The following is a 13,219-nucleotide window of genomic DNA, read 5'->3' on the forward strand; positions in this document are numbered from 1 at the left end:
TTGTTTGTTAAATAAATCCAATTATTTTTGTTCTCTGAACCTGAATTGCAATTGTGTGTGAGGGTTAAGTACTCAGATAGTGACCAATAAAGCTTTGTGTACAATCCTTGGCCATTTTTAATGCCTCTCATTGTCTGGGATCAAATTGACAAGAAATTTAAATTATTATGTAAGGGGATAACTTACTAAAAGTAATATGTGAAGAATAATCTGGTACTGGTATGTAGGGTGGACTGGAATAGTGAGAAAATGGAGACTAACTAGGCTGGAGATAATTTCTCTAAACTAGAAATAGATTAGTAATTGTCAGTGGCTAATAGTTAATCTGGATAGGCCAGGTACTCGGTAATACAAGTAAGCTTTAGATACACTGGGCCAAGACCAATGTACCTTATGGATTGCACAATGTTTCACTTGGCCCAACAATTGAAAACTAAATGTATTTGGGATGGAAATAACATCTATATAAATGCAGCACATAATGTGATCTTCTGCAAACATGGTTTATGCAAATGGATACAAATAAAGGAAGGAAGCCTGGATTATAAAAAGTGGTAAACATTACTCAGTCTCTAGAGCTCCAGTTTTGAAAATGAAAATCTTTCTACCACTAATCTTTCTGGTTTTTATTTGTTCCCCAGGGAAGGCTAGAGATAGACACTACAATATAGGCATTAGAGAAACTGCTTGGAATTATGCTCCTACTGGCAAAAATGTGCTCAATATGAAGCCTTTTTCAGAAGATCAGTAAGTAACAACTTTACTTGGAAAAAGTTACTCACAGAAGCCAATAATGGTAATTGTTACTCATGAATAAAATGATTATAAAGGATGCTTATGATTGACCCTATAAGGCCACATTTCCTTTACTTTTGTTTTGTTTTATACAAGCATGGTATGAAAGACAGACATTAATACAAATCAGAAATTCTTCCTACCTGGGATTATCACCACTCTTGCCCTGGTGACACAGATAATTTCCAATTCTGTGTTTATCATCACTTTTCTTGGAATGGTGCGCAAGATGTAAAATAATACTTTTCCTCTGCTATGGATTGGATGGAAGAGATTTTCATCTGATAAAACATTTTACTCTTTCTAGTTCAAATCTGTTAAAGTATCTTGTTTTTTGCTTATTTTTTACAGAGAATTTTACTCCCGAAAGTATCTCCAACAAGATCAAGATAGGATAGGATATGTTTATAAAAAGGCTTTGTATTTCCAGTATGCTGATGATACATTTCAAACAATCATTGAAAAACCACCTTGGTTGGGATTTTTAGGTCCAATAATTAAGGCAGAGACTGGAGACTTCATTTATGTGCATGTAAAAAATTTTGCTTCTAGAAGCTATAGTTTCCATCCTCATGGGCTCACTTATAACAAGGAAAATGAAGGTAAGCTGATGTCTTTCCTTGTATTCCAGAACCCAATACCTCAGAGAAGGAAAGATATCATTGTGAACTCAGAGTTACCTAAGGTGTATATAGATGCTTACTTCTGATATCTTGAATTCAGGATATTGCCTTATCAATTTCTCATCTTGAATGAATGACTACCTTGTACAATTCCTGGAAGAAACTTTTCACATGGAATTTTTTTTTTCTTACTAATACATAAGTAAAGTCTTTCTGTAGGAGACAATCACGAGCTAAATGTTTCATTAGCGGAAATACTGTTCTGCCCCCATCTCATTTCATTTCCTAGCAGATGGAATTAGCTTCTTGGAATACTTGAGTGTTAACAGGAATCATTACTGCTTTCCAGAGAGTATTTTCCCTCCTATAAAGGTACATTTACAGATGCCTGAAAAGTGTTGGGGGGGGTGGAGGTGGTAAAGGGGGGAGGGAGACAAAGACAAGTAGGGTTGTGTTCAAACACAGAGCAGGAAGGGTAAAAGAAGAAAAATCAGACCAGAACTCTTCTATTAAATTTAGTATTTTTCCATAGTTATCAGTATTTTAGCCTCAAAAGACAGAAATTTGAGGTGAAATTCCTAGAGCAGAAGGAAGAAAGGAAAAGTAGGTCCCAGATTTAAAGCTGAGTAATTGTTTAAGCTACTCTCAGCTGTTCAGAGGGCAAATTCCCAACTCTTGTGGACTGTGGAGACATCATGGAAACCCCTTGTGCTATAGGTTCCAAATCTGGCTTGAGTCAAAGAAAATATGTAGAAAAATGAAGAAACCTAGCTCTCTGTATATGAAATCTAGGCAACAAATATTTGCAAAACTCACCATAAAGATGCTGATAGTCTGTTAATATACTGCCTGCCTCCTTCCAACGTAGTCTGGAAACTGGACAAACTGGACACTTAGATGAACCCAACTATGAGGTTTATAAGGAGGCTGGAGAGAGGAGGGAAGAAGACATGACTACTTTAGTCTAAAACAAAAATCAGCATGCACGTGTGGCTTACTGGAGAAAGCTTGAATCATATTTAAAATAGTGTTGTCTAATTGTCATTATGAACACAATGAAGATTGTATTTTCTAGGTGCTCTCTATCCTGACAATACTTCGAGCTGGAAAAAAAAAGTAGACTATCTGGAGCCGGGAACACAATATACTTACAAATGGTATGTAGAGGAAAAGCAGGGGCCTGGCCCAGATGACAGTGATTGTGTGATTCGGATTTACCACTCTCATATAGAAACTACCAGAGATATGGCTTCAGGACTTATTGGTCCAATTCTGACTTGTAAAAGAGGTAACATATCTTAATTTCATCATAGCAATGTGGTCTCTCCTTCTCATTCCTAGTTGAATCTCACTGTCAAATAAGCTGCCTTTTCCTATCTTGACTTTGATTTCTCATCAGGAAAGTAAAATTGCCCCCCTAGACTCAGCACTAGATAGACACCATTGGTCCAACTCCTCAGCTCAAGTGGAAGAATGCAGGTGGCTCACTAGATGTTAGTCAAACCTAGAAAAATTCACTTCGATACTTTGACACAAAATTATGGCCACATCTCTATCTCCTACTGAGAAGTGTTGAATCAATAGGTGGGAGGAATAGATGAGAGGTTGTCTCCCTACTTCTTGCAGACTTGGCTCCATCAAGTTCTGATAGTTGGAGGTGCAAGATTTTACTTTAATATTTTAAACTGAATCAGTTAAAACCTCAAGTTTATAGCAAAAATAATTATTGCAGAGAGGATATTTTATGTTTTTTTCTTTCAGGCACATTAAATGGAGACACTGAAAAAAATATCAACAAGTCTTATATTCTCATATTTACTAAAGTTGATGAAAACAAGAGCTGGTATATTGATGACAATATTGATACATATACTGAAAATGGCCAAGTTAATGCTAGTGATTCTGGCTTCCAGGAGAGCAATATCATTCCCTGTAAGACTTAAAAATAACTTTATAATTCATAATATCCTGTAATTCTAACTTCTGTGATTTTGTTTAGAAATTTCCTTTATTCAAGATTGTTTGAGTTTGTTTATTTATGTCAGTTTTTACTCAGGACTTGCATGCTTAATATGTAAGGCAACTAGGAAATCCTGCTGGTTTCTGAAGTTCATAACAAACAGTTAGGTAGCTTCATTTACTCTCTAAAATATGATACTGAAAAAAATGTAGATGGCTAAAACATTGGAATGAAGTAATTTTAAGGTAATCAAATATTATGGAAGAACAAAGATGTAGTTGACTGTATATCTTATGAAAATGTGTTCCTATGTAGAATTGTTGAAAAAAGATGATCTTTTTTTCAGTCACCATTATTAGATTCTCACAGCCTTTTTTATTTCTATTCTTTCCCTTAACAACTGTGTCCTGACTTCTGCTTTTTCTCCCTCCTAGTCTCTCTAAATCTTTGCATGCTTTTATCACTTCAAAACATATATAGTGTCTTTGGCCTCCTTTTTTTGGTGAAAATTCAAGTCCTGTTACAGATAATGCCTGAGAACAACGGTCATAAGGAGTGTGTAATGAAGAAATGTCATGGTACCCTGTCTTATCAATCATGACAGGTTTATATTTACTTGTTTTCAGCAATAAATGGATATGTATATGGAAATCTACCTGATCTCATCATGTGTGCAGAAGACAGGGTTAACTGGTACTTTGTTGGTTTGGGTAGTGTGACTGACACCCACAGCATCTATCTCCATGGACAAACTCTGATCTCTCGAAATCATAGAAAAGACACCATTACCATCTTCCCTTCCTCGCTGGAAAGTGCCTCAATGGTAGCCAAGAGCCCTGGAGAGTGGATGCTGGGCTGTCAGATACATGGTAAGAATTTATTACTTGTACCTAACACAGAGAACTTCCAAAATTACAACCCATTATATAGATACACACACACACACACACACATATGTACCCCATTTTATATATATATAAAGCCCATAAAACCCATTATATATATATACACACACATATATAACCCATTATATATATGTGTGTGTGCTCTTTCAGTAGAATTAGATTTTTAGTGATCAGCTTAATGTAGTATACACAGACATTGATTTATAATGACACTTACACATGAAGCTTACATCATATTAGAATGTAATGTTACCCCCAAAAAAAATTTATTTTAAAATTTAAAAGCAACAGACCACTATAGCTACCTTCATGATCCTCTATGCTAAAAAGTATTAAATAATTATAACATATAGCATATCAAATGGCTGTCAGGGTAAGACAGACTTCTTTACTAATAGGATCCTATTTCACTTGAGATAATGGTATAGCCACATTGTAACAAATTTTAAATGAATAAAAAAGAGTATCTGGTGAACTTTATAGCATTTCTTCAGTGTCATCTCCATCTTTCATTGCCTTTGAACTTTTTTACTATTTTTGTGATCATGGTATCTTCTCTGCCAGGAACTTTACTATTTTGTAAAATGAAGAAAGTGGAAAGTAATGCAGTAGGTTCTTGTCCATAGAAATGCAAATGAGTTGTGTTTGGTGGAGCTATAATTGATTAATTAGTCTATTGGTTACTTTTCCATTTGCTTGTGAATTTGGTTGACTGTGTGTCTGTATGTATATTTTATTGCCTCTGTGTGTGTGGGTGTGGGTGTTTTAAGTTCTCCTTTAAGTTCTTTTTTAACTTCTTTTTTTTAAGATTTGTCTTTTTTATTTATGCATACCAGAACTGGGGTGAACAGTGGGGGTGGAGGCTAGTGACAGGATTCACCAGAGACAGATTGGGAAACAGAATAGGTGGATCCACTGAGAGACACACTGCTGAGGGGAACAGCAGATGAGACAGGAGAGGTCTGCTGTACCATGTGAATCAGCTCCCTGGGGGGATTAAACTCATGCCACAGTGTCTGGCAATGGCTTAATAGTGCTGAGGTAATGAGGGAGGCCCCCAGTTTTAACATCTTAATGATTAATACAAGAAAGAAAAATTTTATCACATGTTTATTTAAAATAAACAAATGATGAAAATAACACATAAACAAAAATAAATGCCTCACCTCCCAGATGGAGACACTGACATGTAGTGAGGTGATAGGTTTGTTTTTCAGGAAGCCAGTTCTGACATTTTCAACTTTGTGATAGTAACCCTTTTAGGTATATTTAGGATTTTTTGTTCTCTTTAAAAAAAAAAAAAGACCTCATACTCATTAGCCTGTGAACTTTACAAGAGCTCTAGTGTTACAACAGACATTAGTACAGCTTTTTAAACTGAATTTAACAATTTCAAAATTTTTAACACTTACCCTATAAGAAGCAAAGTCTGGAATTATGTAAAATCAAATTATCCTAATGCAGTACTCTATACAGTACTCCTTATTTGGGTTTATTTCCATCTTCAAACTATCCACTTAATATGATATCCAGTTATTTCATTATTGAACTTTTGTATTCTTAAATGTCACCAAATCTATAATAATATAAATGTTTTGTGTATTTTTAAATCAGAAATCACGGTTGTTAGGAGTAAAGAATTTAACGTTTTTGGTTTGGAAAAGAGAAAACCTTTCTCTATTCAAAATTTTTCATTTCCCTAAATCCCATATGTATCATGTTACTATTAATTATTTAAATAATTAAACAAGGGTGTACTAATACTCTGTCCTGTGTCCCTCCCAAGGGAAGAAGGAAAGCTATACACACCAAACATAATTCAAGCCCTGATTTTGTGATAGAAAAGTGCTCATTTAGAAAGGAATTTCGGGTTAAAAAATGCACTCAATCCCTTTGCAGATACTGTCCTCAAGCAGGTCTTGTGTTCCTCATCCTTAACTCTGCAGAAATATAGGGTCAGTCCTAGGTCACAGCCTAGAGAATTCCTTGGCTAATAAGCCCACCATTATCTCCTCTTTATGTGTCTGTCTACAGTATTTGAGCTGTTTGATTTTAGCAATAACAAGAATATATAAATGGACTTTTGCTGTAAAGGACAGTAGGAAGAAGAAAGAAAAAATGAAGGAAGGGAGGAAGTTAAAAAGAAATGAGGGAAGAAGGGAAGGAGGATGATATACTGACTAATAACATTTGAAGAAAGAAAAGGTTTATTGACAAAAATGTCTTAATGTTTTAAAGATATTTTCTCATTGCTGTTTTCCAGAGAGTATGAAAGCCTTTTTCAGTGTAAAGAATTGTGAAAAACCTTCAACAAGTAACACTAGAACAAATGTTATACATTACTATATTGCTGCTGAAGAAATTTTCTGGAACTATGCCCCATCTGGTGTAGATTTCTTCACTAAAAAAAATTTAACAGCTGCTGGAAGGTAATGATTCTGTGATTAAAATATTTATGGTCTAATAAAGATAACTGAATGTTTTTCATAACTCAGCTACTTTTAAAAAGAGATTTAGATATCTCAAAATAAAAAGATACTGATAAAATAAAGATAGAGAAATAATTATAGCAATAATTAGAAATACTGAGCCTAAGGTTATCTGTCATGCACAATTCTTTGGTAGTCTATGCATATAAAAACATACTGCTCATCTTTTTCCTATCACTAAACTTTTGAATAGATTTATTTTATTATTATGGAACATGATGTAACATCATAGTAGAACAATGTTATCAATAGCAAGTTTACAGAAATTCAAAAACATTTATCATATGTAATTTATCATCTACTACAATCTGATGATATAATTAATTTCTTACAAAATCCTTAAATTACGTAAATATTTTTATCAATAACACCTAACACTATATTACCAACTGTTATTTTAATTACCAATAGTAAGACTAAAATATATCATCATGACATCAGCATTTAGAAGCACACAAAGTTTTCCAGATAATTTGACTAGACTATATATTAACACTTGAAGATTAAAGTTGTGGTCCTTCTCATCAACTGAATAAAGATTATATTTCAGAAAATACCAAATTTTAAACTTCCTAAAACTAATGTTTCCTTAAGATTTATTTTTCTCTAGTTCAGTTATAGGAAATTTGAGAAAATTAGGAATGCTATACCAAATAAATATTTCTATTCTTACTTTTTTCTACTAAGATTTATTTATTTATGCTTACAGAACTGAGGTATAGGCCAGAGGTGTGGTGGGTGAGAGGATTCACCAGAGACAGTGTGGGGAGCAGAACAGGCAGATCAACGAAGTACACTGCTGAGGGGAACAGCGGGCAGGTCAGGAGAGGTCTGCCACACCATGTGGGGCAGCTCCCTGGCTGGGGATAGAACTCGTGCTGCAGTGGCTTCAAACAATTAGATTCCGAGTTAGGTCCAACTTTGATTTTACATTGATGAAATTAAGAACAAATTGATAGCATTTCTTTAGCTTGCTTGATTCTCCTGGCTATGAAATTTATATCTAAGCACTCCAAGTCACCACTTTGTTGTACAGAACACTTTTTCTCAGAGTACTCTATTTTACTATAATAGAATAAAAAATAAGAATGACATCTTAGTATTATATCATTCTGTATATAACTGTTTTAAAAGCAATGTTTGTTACCACCTATTTGAAAAAAAATCAGACATCATGTCTTTTTAATTTTTATTACAAAAGAAAATTTATAAATAAAATGCTAAGTGTACAGGCACAGTTACCTGTACAGCCAATCATAGACAAAAGAAAGAAAATGCTGACAGTAGCTATATATAGATGGTGGGATTGTGAAGGTTTTCATTTTATTTGTCATATTTCCCACATTTTATACAATGAGAATGCATTGTTTTATAATCAAGTAAATGACAAGTACTTTAAAACATATATGTAGACTATTGATTTCTTTTTATATGACTATGATAAATTTTAAAAGTTCTTTGTGTTATCTGCTTTCTCTGCACAGTGAATCCCAGCTATACTTTGAACAAAGCTCAACCAGAATTGGAGGAACTTACAAAAAACTGGTTTACCGAGAATACACAGATGCTTCCTTCCAAATACAGAAGGCACGAAAAGAGCATATGGGAATCCTTGGTAAATTCTATTCATTGCATGTGGGGTTATAAAAGTCATTTAAATGTAATTTGTGCAATCACCAACTCAGTTTTAGAGAAGTTAGCTGTCAGCTTATAGTCCTTATAAAAGGAATGCTTTCTGATTCACCCATTTATGTTTAGTGAGGTAAATTGATTTACAGCACTGCATGTTGTTCAGAAGCAGAGTATAAAACCTCTACAGATGTATATTACCACACTATGGCCCCCACAAGACATCCATGATCTTTCATCATAAGCCATTGTCATTCACCCAATATTTCACTCCCTTACTATACCCCTAAGAATCCAATAAGAGTAGTGCATTCATGTGATCCAGGATAACTTTACAAGATCCTATATCACTGAAGCCTCCTGCAATTGTTTGTTTCCAATTAATGAATTTATCCCTGTAAATTGTACCTAGTAGAATTTTACCCAAATAGCATAGCCTAATAGGGCCTCCCTGGTGGCTCAAAGGGTTAAGTCTCAGCACTATGAAGCTATCTGCAGCCACTGCAGTAGGAATTGATCCCTGGCCAGGAAGCTGACCCACAAGGCTCAGGAAATGTCTCCTGTCTCACCTTCTGTTCCCCTCAGTAGTGTATTTCAGTGGATCTGCCTATTCTGCTCCTCACTCTGGTGAATCTTCTTACTCCCTGCACCTGTGGCCTGCACCCCAGTTCTTGCATAGATAGATAGACAGATAGATAGATCTTTTAAACAAATAGTATAGTCTGATAATTATATTTATGAAAAAAAAGGAAAACTGCTCTCTCTTGGTTTCTAGGCCCTGTACTTAAGGCAGAGGTGGGACAGATCATCCAGGTTACTTTCTATAACAATGCTCCAGTGCCGCTCAGCATTCAGCCTCATGGGCTACGTTACAACAAGAGCAATGAGGGGTCTTTCTACAAAACACCTGTAGGAAGTAAGTATATCTCAAAAGAGGAGGAATGCCCATGTTAGGCATACTGCCATAGGGCCTCCCTGATGGTGCAATGGGTTAAAGTGTAGCACTGGGAAGATAGCTGCTTCAGCAGGAGCTCGATCCCTAGTCCGGAAGGGGCCCACATGACACAGCAGACCTCTCCTTTCTCACGTGCTGCTCCCTGCAGCAGTATACTGCATCTGTCTGCCTGTTCTGTCTCTGGTGAATCCTCTGACCACCCCCTGAACCTCTGGCCTGTACCCCAGTTCTGTATGCATAAATAAATCAATCTTTAAAAAAGTATGTATAAAACTCCTAAAATCAGTCCACAGCCTACTTTTCACAGCCCATAACTGGTAGTTTATCTATGGTAGAATGATTATTTCAAGTCCTTTCAACTGTCAGTCAAGGTGTTTCAAGGTGAGAAGGATCCAATGATTGTTCTCACATCTCAATAGACCAGTATACTTTTGGACTAGGCTTTTTATTTGTTTAAATAAATATTTATTTCTTACTAGGTCCTCCTCCACTCTCCTCACATGTGAATCCTGGAACAACATTTGTCTACACATGGGAAGTTCCAAAAGATGTAGGTCCTACCCCCACAGATCCCCACTGCCTAACTTGGTTCTACTACTCCTCAGTCAATGAGACAAGAGACATTTACAGTGGCCTAATAGGACCTCTCCTTGTCTGCAGACATGGAAGTCTTGGAGAGGATGGCAAACAGGTAAGTCATGGGAACCAGGTCTGAGGACATTTGGTGAGCATTTGCCTGAGACAGGCCTACAAAGGAAAGACATCATGGAAGTCAGCAGATTCAAGTTCCGTGTGTTCTTATCTCCCAATTCTATTCTTTCCTGCACTTCAGACCTGTGCAGTGTTCTGTTCAATGAACACTGTATTGGCATATTCCACAACACCTCTGAGTAGTTCAACTCTTCATCTCCCTCTGGACAATTCTATTCATTCCTTCTTCCTTGAAGTCAGCCTCTTTTCCTCTATTCTTAGTTAAAGACAACACAAAGCCTGGGACTTTCATCAACAACCCCTTCTTTCTATGTCTTAGTCACCAAATATCCAATACATCCCTTATTTTCAGATACCATCATCACTTTCTGAATTTCTTAACCTCCTATCACCTGTTGCATTTTACATGCATCCTTTTCAAATCTAGCAATAGTGCATCCACACTCAAAGCCAACCCACAATTTGTTGGCTCAGAAGCCAGTATATCAGAATTTACTCTACCATCCAATTTTATAGTCTCTCCCTGTCACTCTGTACACATGAATTCTGCCTTACTGCAGAATTAACCTATTAGCCTTTAACTAGGGAAGCCTCATTCATGTTGCTTTGATTTTGTCCTTCTGTCTAAAATGCTCTTTCTTCATTGTTTGCTCTTTTCACAAAAGAGACATTTTCTCATACTGAACATTCTACCTTCCTGTCAGATAGTTCTCTCTCTCTAAAGTTAATTGAAGTCCTTGCAGGATACCATAGTTCCTCTTGTATGTTTCTTTTCCCATGTAATTATTTTTACTTGCTTATCACGCTGACTATGCTATTAGTTTCTTGAAAGCATACATGACATACAAGGAGGTTTTATTAATTTTTTTTGGTGACAATCACATCCTCCTCTATGGAATAGGGGATCAATGAATTTTTGATAAGTGACTTTTCCTTGTTCCTCACTGACAAGTAAACTAATAGTTTCTTTTCTACTTTTAAAATTCAGATATAATAAAACCTTATAAATCCTCAGATATGATGTGTTGTATATAATTGAATGTATATATTTTCTCAAAAACATGGCTGCATATTTATAATAATCTATCTAATGAAAACTGTAAAATATTCTTATAATTTCTATAGTACATATATTTTGATATTTTATCCAAAACTAATAATACGAATATATATTTAATTTCTTCATAAACTCTCAAAATGCAGGCTTTTATAGAATTGAAACTTTGTATTTAACTTATGTTCCTCAGCAAATTATATCTAAAAATCAACATAAACATTTGTAATTATTCAACTGAATTTTATGGAATTCAGATATACAGTTTTTCAAGAAAAAGCTTTAACTGAAAGTTCATAAGAGGCCAAATCAATTGATCAGAATTTCTCATAGTACACAAATTTTTTTATATGGGAAATTATATATATATAGATCAACAATTTAACTAAATTTGAAATTTGAAATGTGTACCTAAAGTATAAATCTATATTTTAATTTTTTATTCTCATCCACAGAAAGGAATAGACAAAGAGTTTTACATGCTTGTTACAATATTTGATGAAAATAAAAGTTATCTCTTGGATGAAAATATCAGAACATTTATCACACAGCCTGAAAATGTGGATAAACAGGACCCAGATTTCCAAGTCTCTAACAGGATGCACTGTAAGGAATCATTTATTTTATAAGAAATTCATTAAGCAGTTGTTTATTTTCATTATGTCTACATAATTACATAGTGCCTTAAATTTTATATTTTTCACCAGTGGTTGAATAATACGTTTTAGATTTCCTTTAAAAATAACTTCCAGAGGGCCCTCCCTGGTGGCGCAGCGGGTTAAAGCACAGCACTAAGAAGCTAAGGCCACTTCCGCATGAGTTCGATTCCCGCCTGCCCCGGACTAGACCACATGGCGTGGCAGACCTCTCCTGACCCGCCCGCTGCTCCCCTCAGCAGTGTACTTCATCAGACAGCCTGTTCTGCTCCCCACTCTGTCTCTGGTGAATCCTCTCACCGCCCCTGCACCTCTGGCTGTATGCATAAATAGACCTAAAAAAAATTTAATTAATTAAAAATAAATAAATAAATAAATAAATAACTTCCAGGGCCTTCCAGTGGCACAACAGGTTAGGATGCAGCACTGCAAGCTGACTGCAGCCACTTCAGTATGGGTTCAATCCCCCACGAGGGGGTTGATCCACATGGTGCAGCAGACCTCACCTGTCTCGCCCTCTGCTCCCCTCAGCAGTATATAGCTAAATTCAATTTTGCAAATGTTTATCAATGCATTTTTGGTGCAGTGCACGTTGTTAGCTGTTGCCAAGTATGAGACAGAAAAATGATGTTCTTCTCCGTGGCAGAATTGGTGGAGTAGATGGGTACAGTGTTAACTCGGTTGGTTGATCAATTGATCAGTTTTCAAATCTGTGAGGCATAATGGTATAATGGGAAAATAGATTGGTTTATATTCTGGAGGCTCAGATCTGGTCTTAACAGTTCCATTTATTAGCTTAATGACACTGTACAAGAAGCTGCCTCTCTGTTTTCAGTTTTTTCAAATCTGAAAGGAAAGTGTTGTGTGAGTAATCGTGAGATTACTTACTCCTTTTTCCGCATAACTTTGCCAAATTTCTTTGACTTCTTTATTGCTTTCTTTTTTATATATATATTTATTTATTTGTGCATACAAAACTGGGGTACAGGCCAGAGGAGCAGGGGCAGTGAGAGGCTTCACCAGAGACAGAGTCAGGAGCAGGACAGGCAGATAAACGAAGTACACTGCTGAGGGGAGCAGTGGGTGGGCCAGGAGAGGTCTGCCACGCCATGTGGATCACCTCCAGGGCGGTATGGAACTCACATGGAAGTGGCTGCAGCTGGCTTGCTGTGCTGCACTTTAACCCCTTGTGCCACCAGAGAGGGCACTCCATCTTTTTATATATATAGATACATAAATATGGGCCAGCCACATGGGGGTATGGTAGTATCCCAGTGAGGCTTCAATTTGCATTTCTCTTATAAATGATGTCGGTAAATTTTTCATGTGTCTGTAGATCATCTGAATGTCTTCTTTAAAGAAGGGTCTATTGAAGACCTTTGCTTATTTTGAAATTGGGTCATTTGTTTCTTGTTGGATGAGTAAGGATTTTTTTTTTTTTT

General features: G+C 35.9%; 1 protein-coding gene across 1 annotated transcript in view; it reads left to right on the plus strand.

Moving 5' to 3' along the window:
- Positions 1-592: 592 nt before the first annotated feature.
- Positions 593-13,219, plus strand: part of LOC101620230 (ceruloplasmin-like) — a 34,943-nt gene continuing 22,316 nt past the window's right edge. Inside the window, exons 1-10 of the mRNA XM_004682119.1 lie at positions 593-729; positions 1,147-1,397; positions 2,494-2,706; positions 3,180-3,350; positions 4,005-4,264; positions 6,549-6,712; positions 8,257-8,387; positions 9,177-9,317; positions 9,836-10,047; positions 11,577-11,727. Coding sequence (XP_004682176.1) covers positions 593-729; positions 1,147-1,397; positions 2,494-2,706; positions 3,180-3,350; positions 4,005-4,264; positions 6,549-6,712; positions 8,257-8,387; positions 9,177-9,317; positions 9,836-10,047; positions 11,577-11,727 — 1,831 coding nt within the window. The remainder of the gene's footprint in view (positions 730-1,146; positions 1,398-2,493; positions 2,707-3,179; positions 3,351-4,004; positions 4,265-6,548; positions 6,713-8,256; positions 8,388-9,176; positions 9,318-9,835; positions 10,048-11,576; positions 11,728-13,219) is intronic.

Source organism: Condylura cristata, unplaced genomic scaffold (genome assembly GCF_000260355.1).
Source record: "Condylura cristata isolate star-nosed mole 26May11 unplaced genomic scaffold, ConCri1.0 scaffold00014, whole genome shotgun sequence".
NCBI classification, from domain to species: Eukaryota; Metazoa; Chordata; class Mammalia; order Eulipotyphla; family Talpidae; genus Condylura; species Condylura cristata.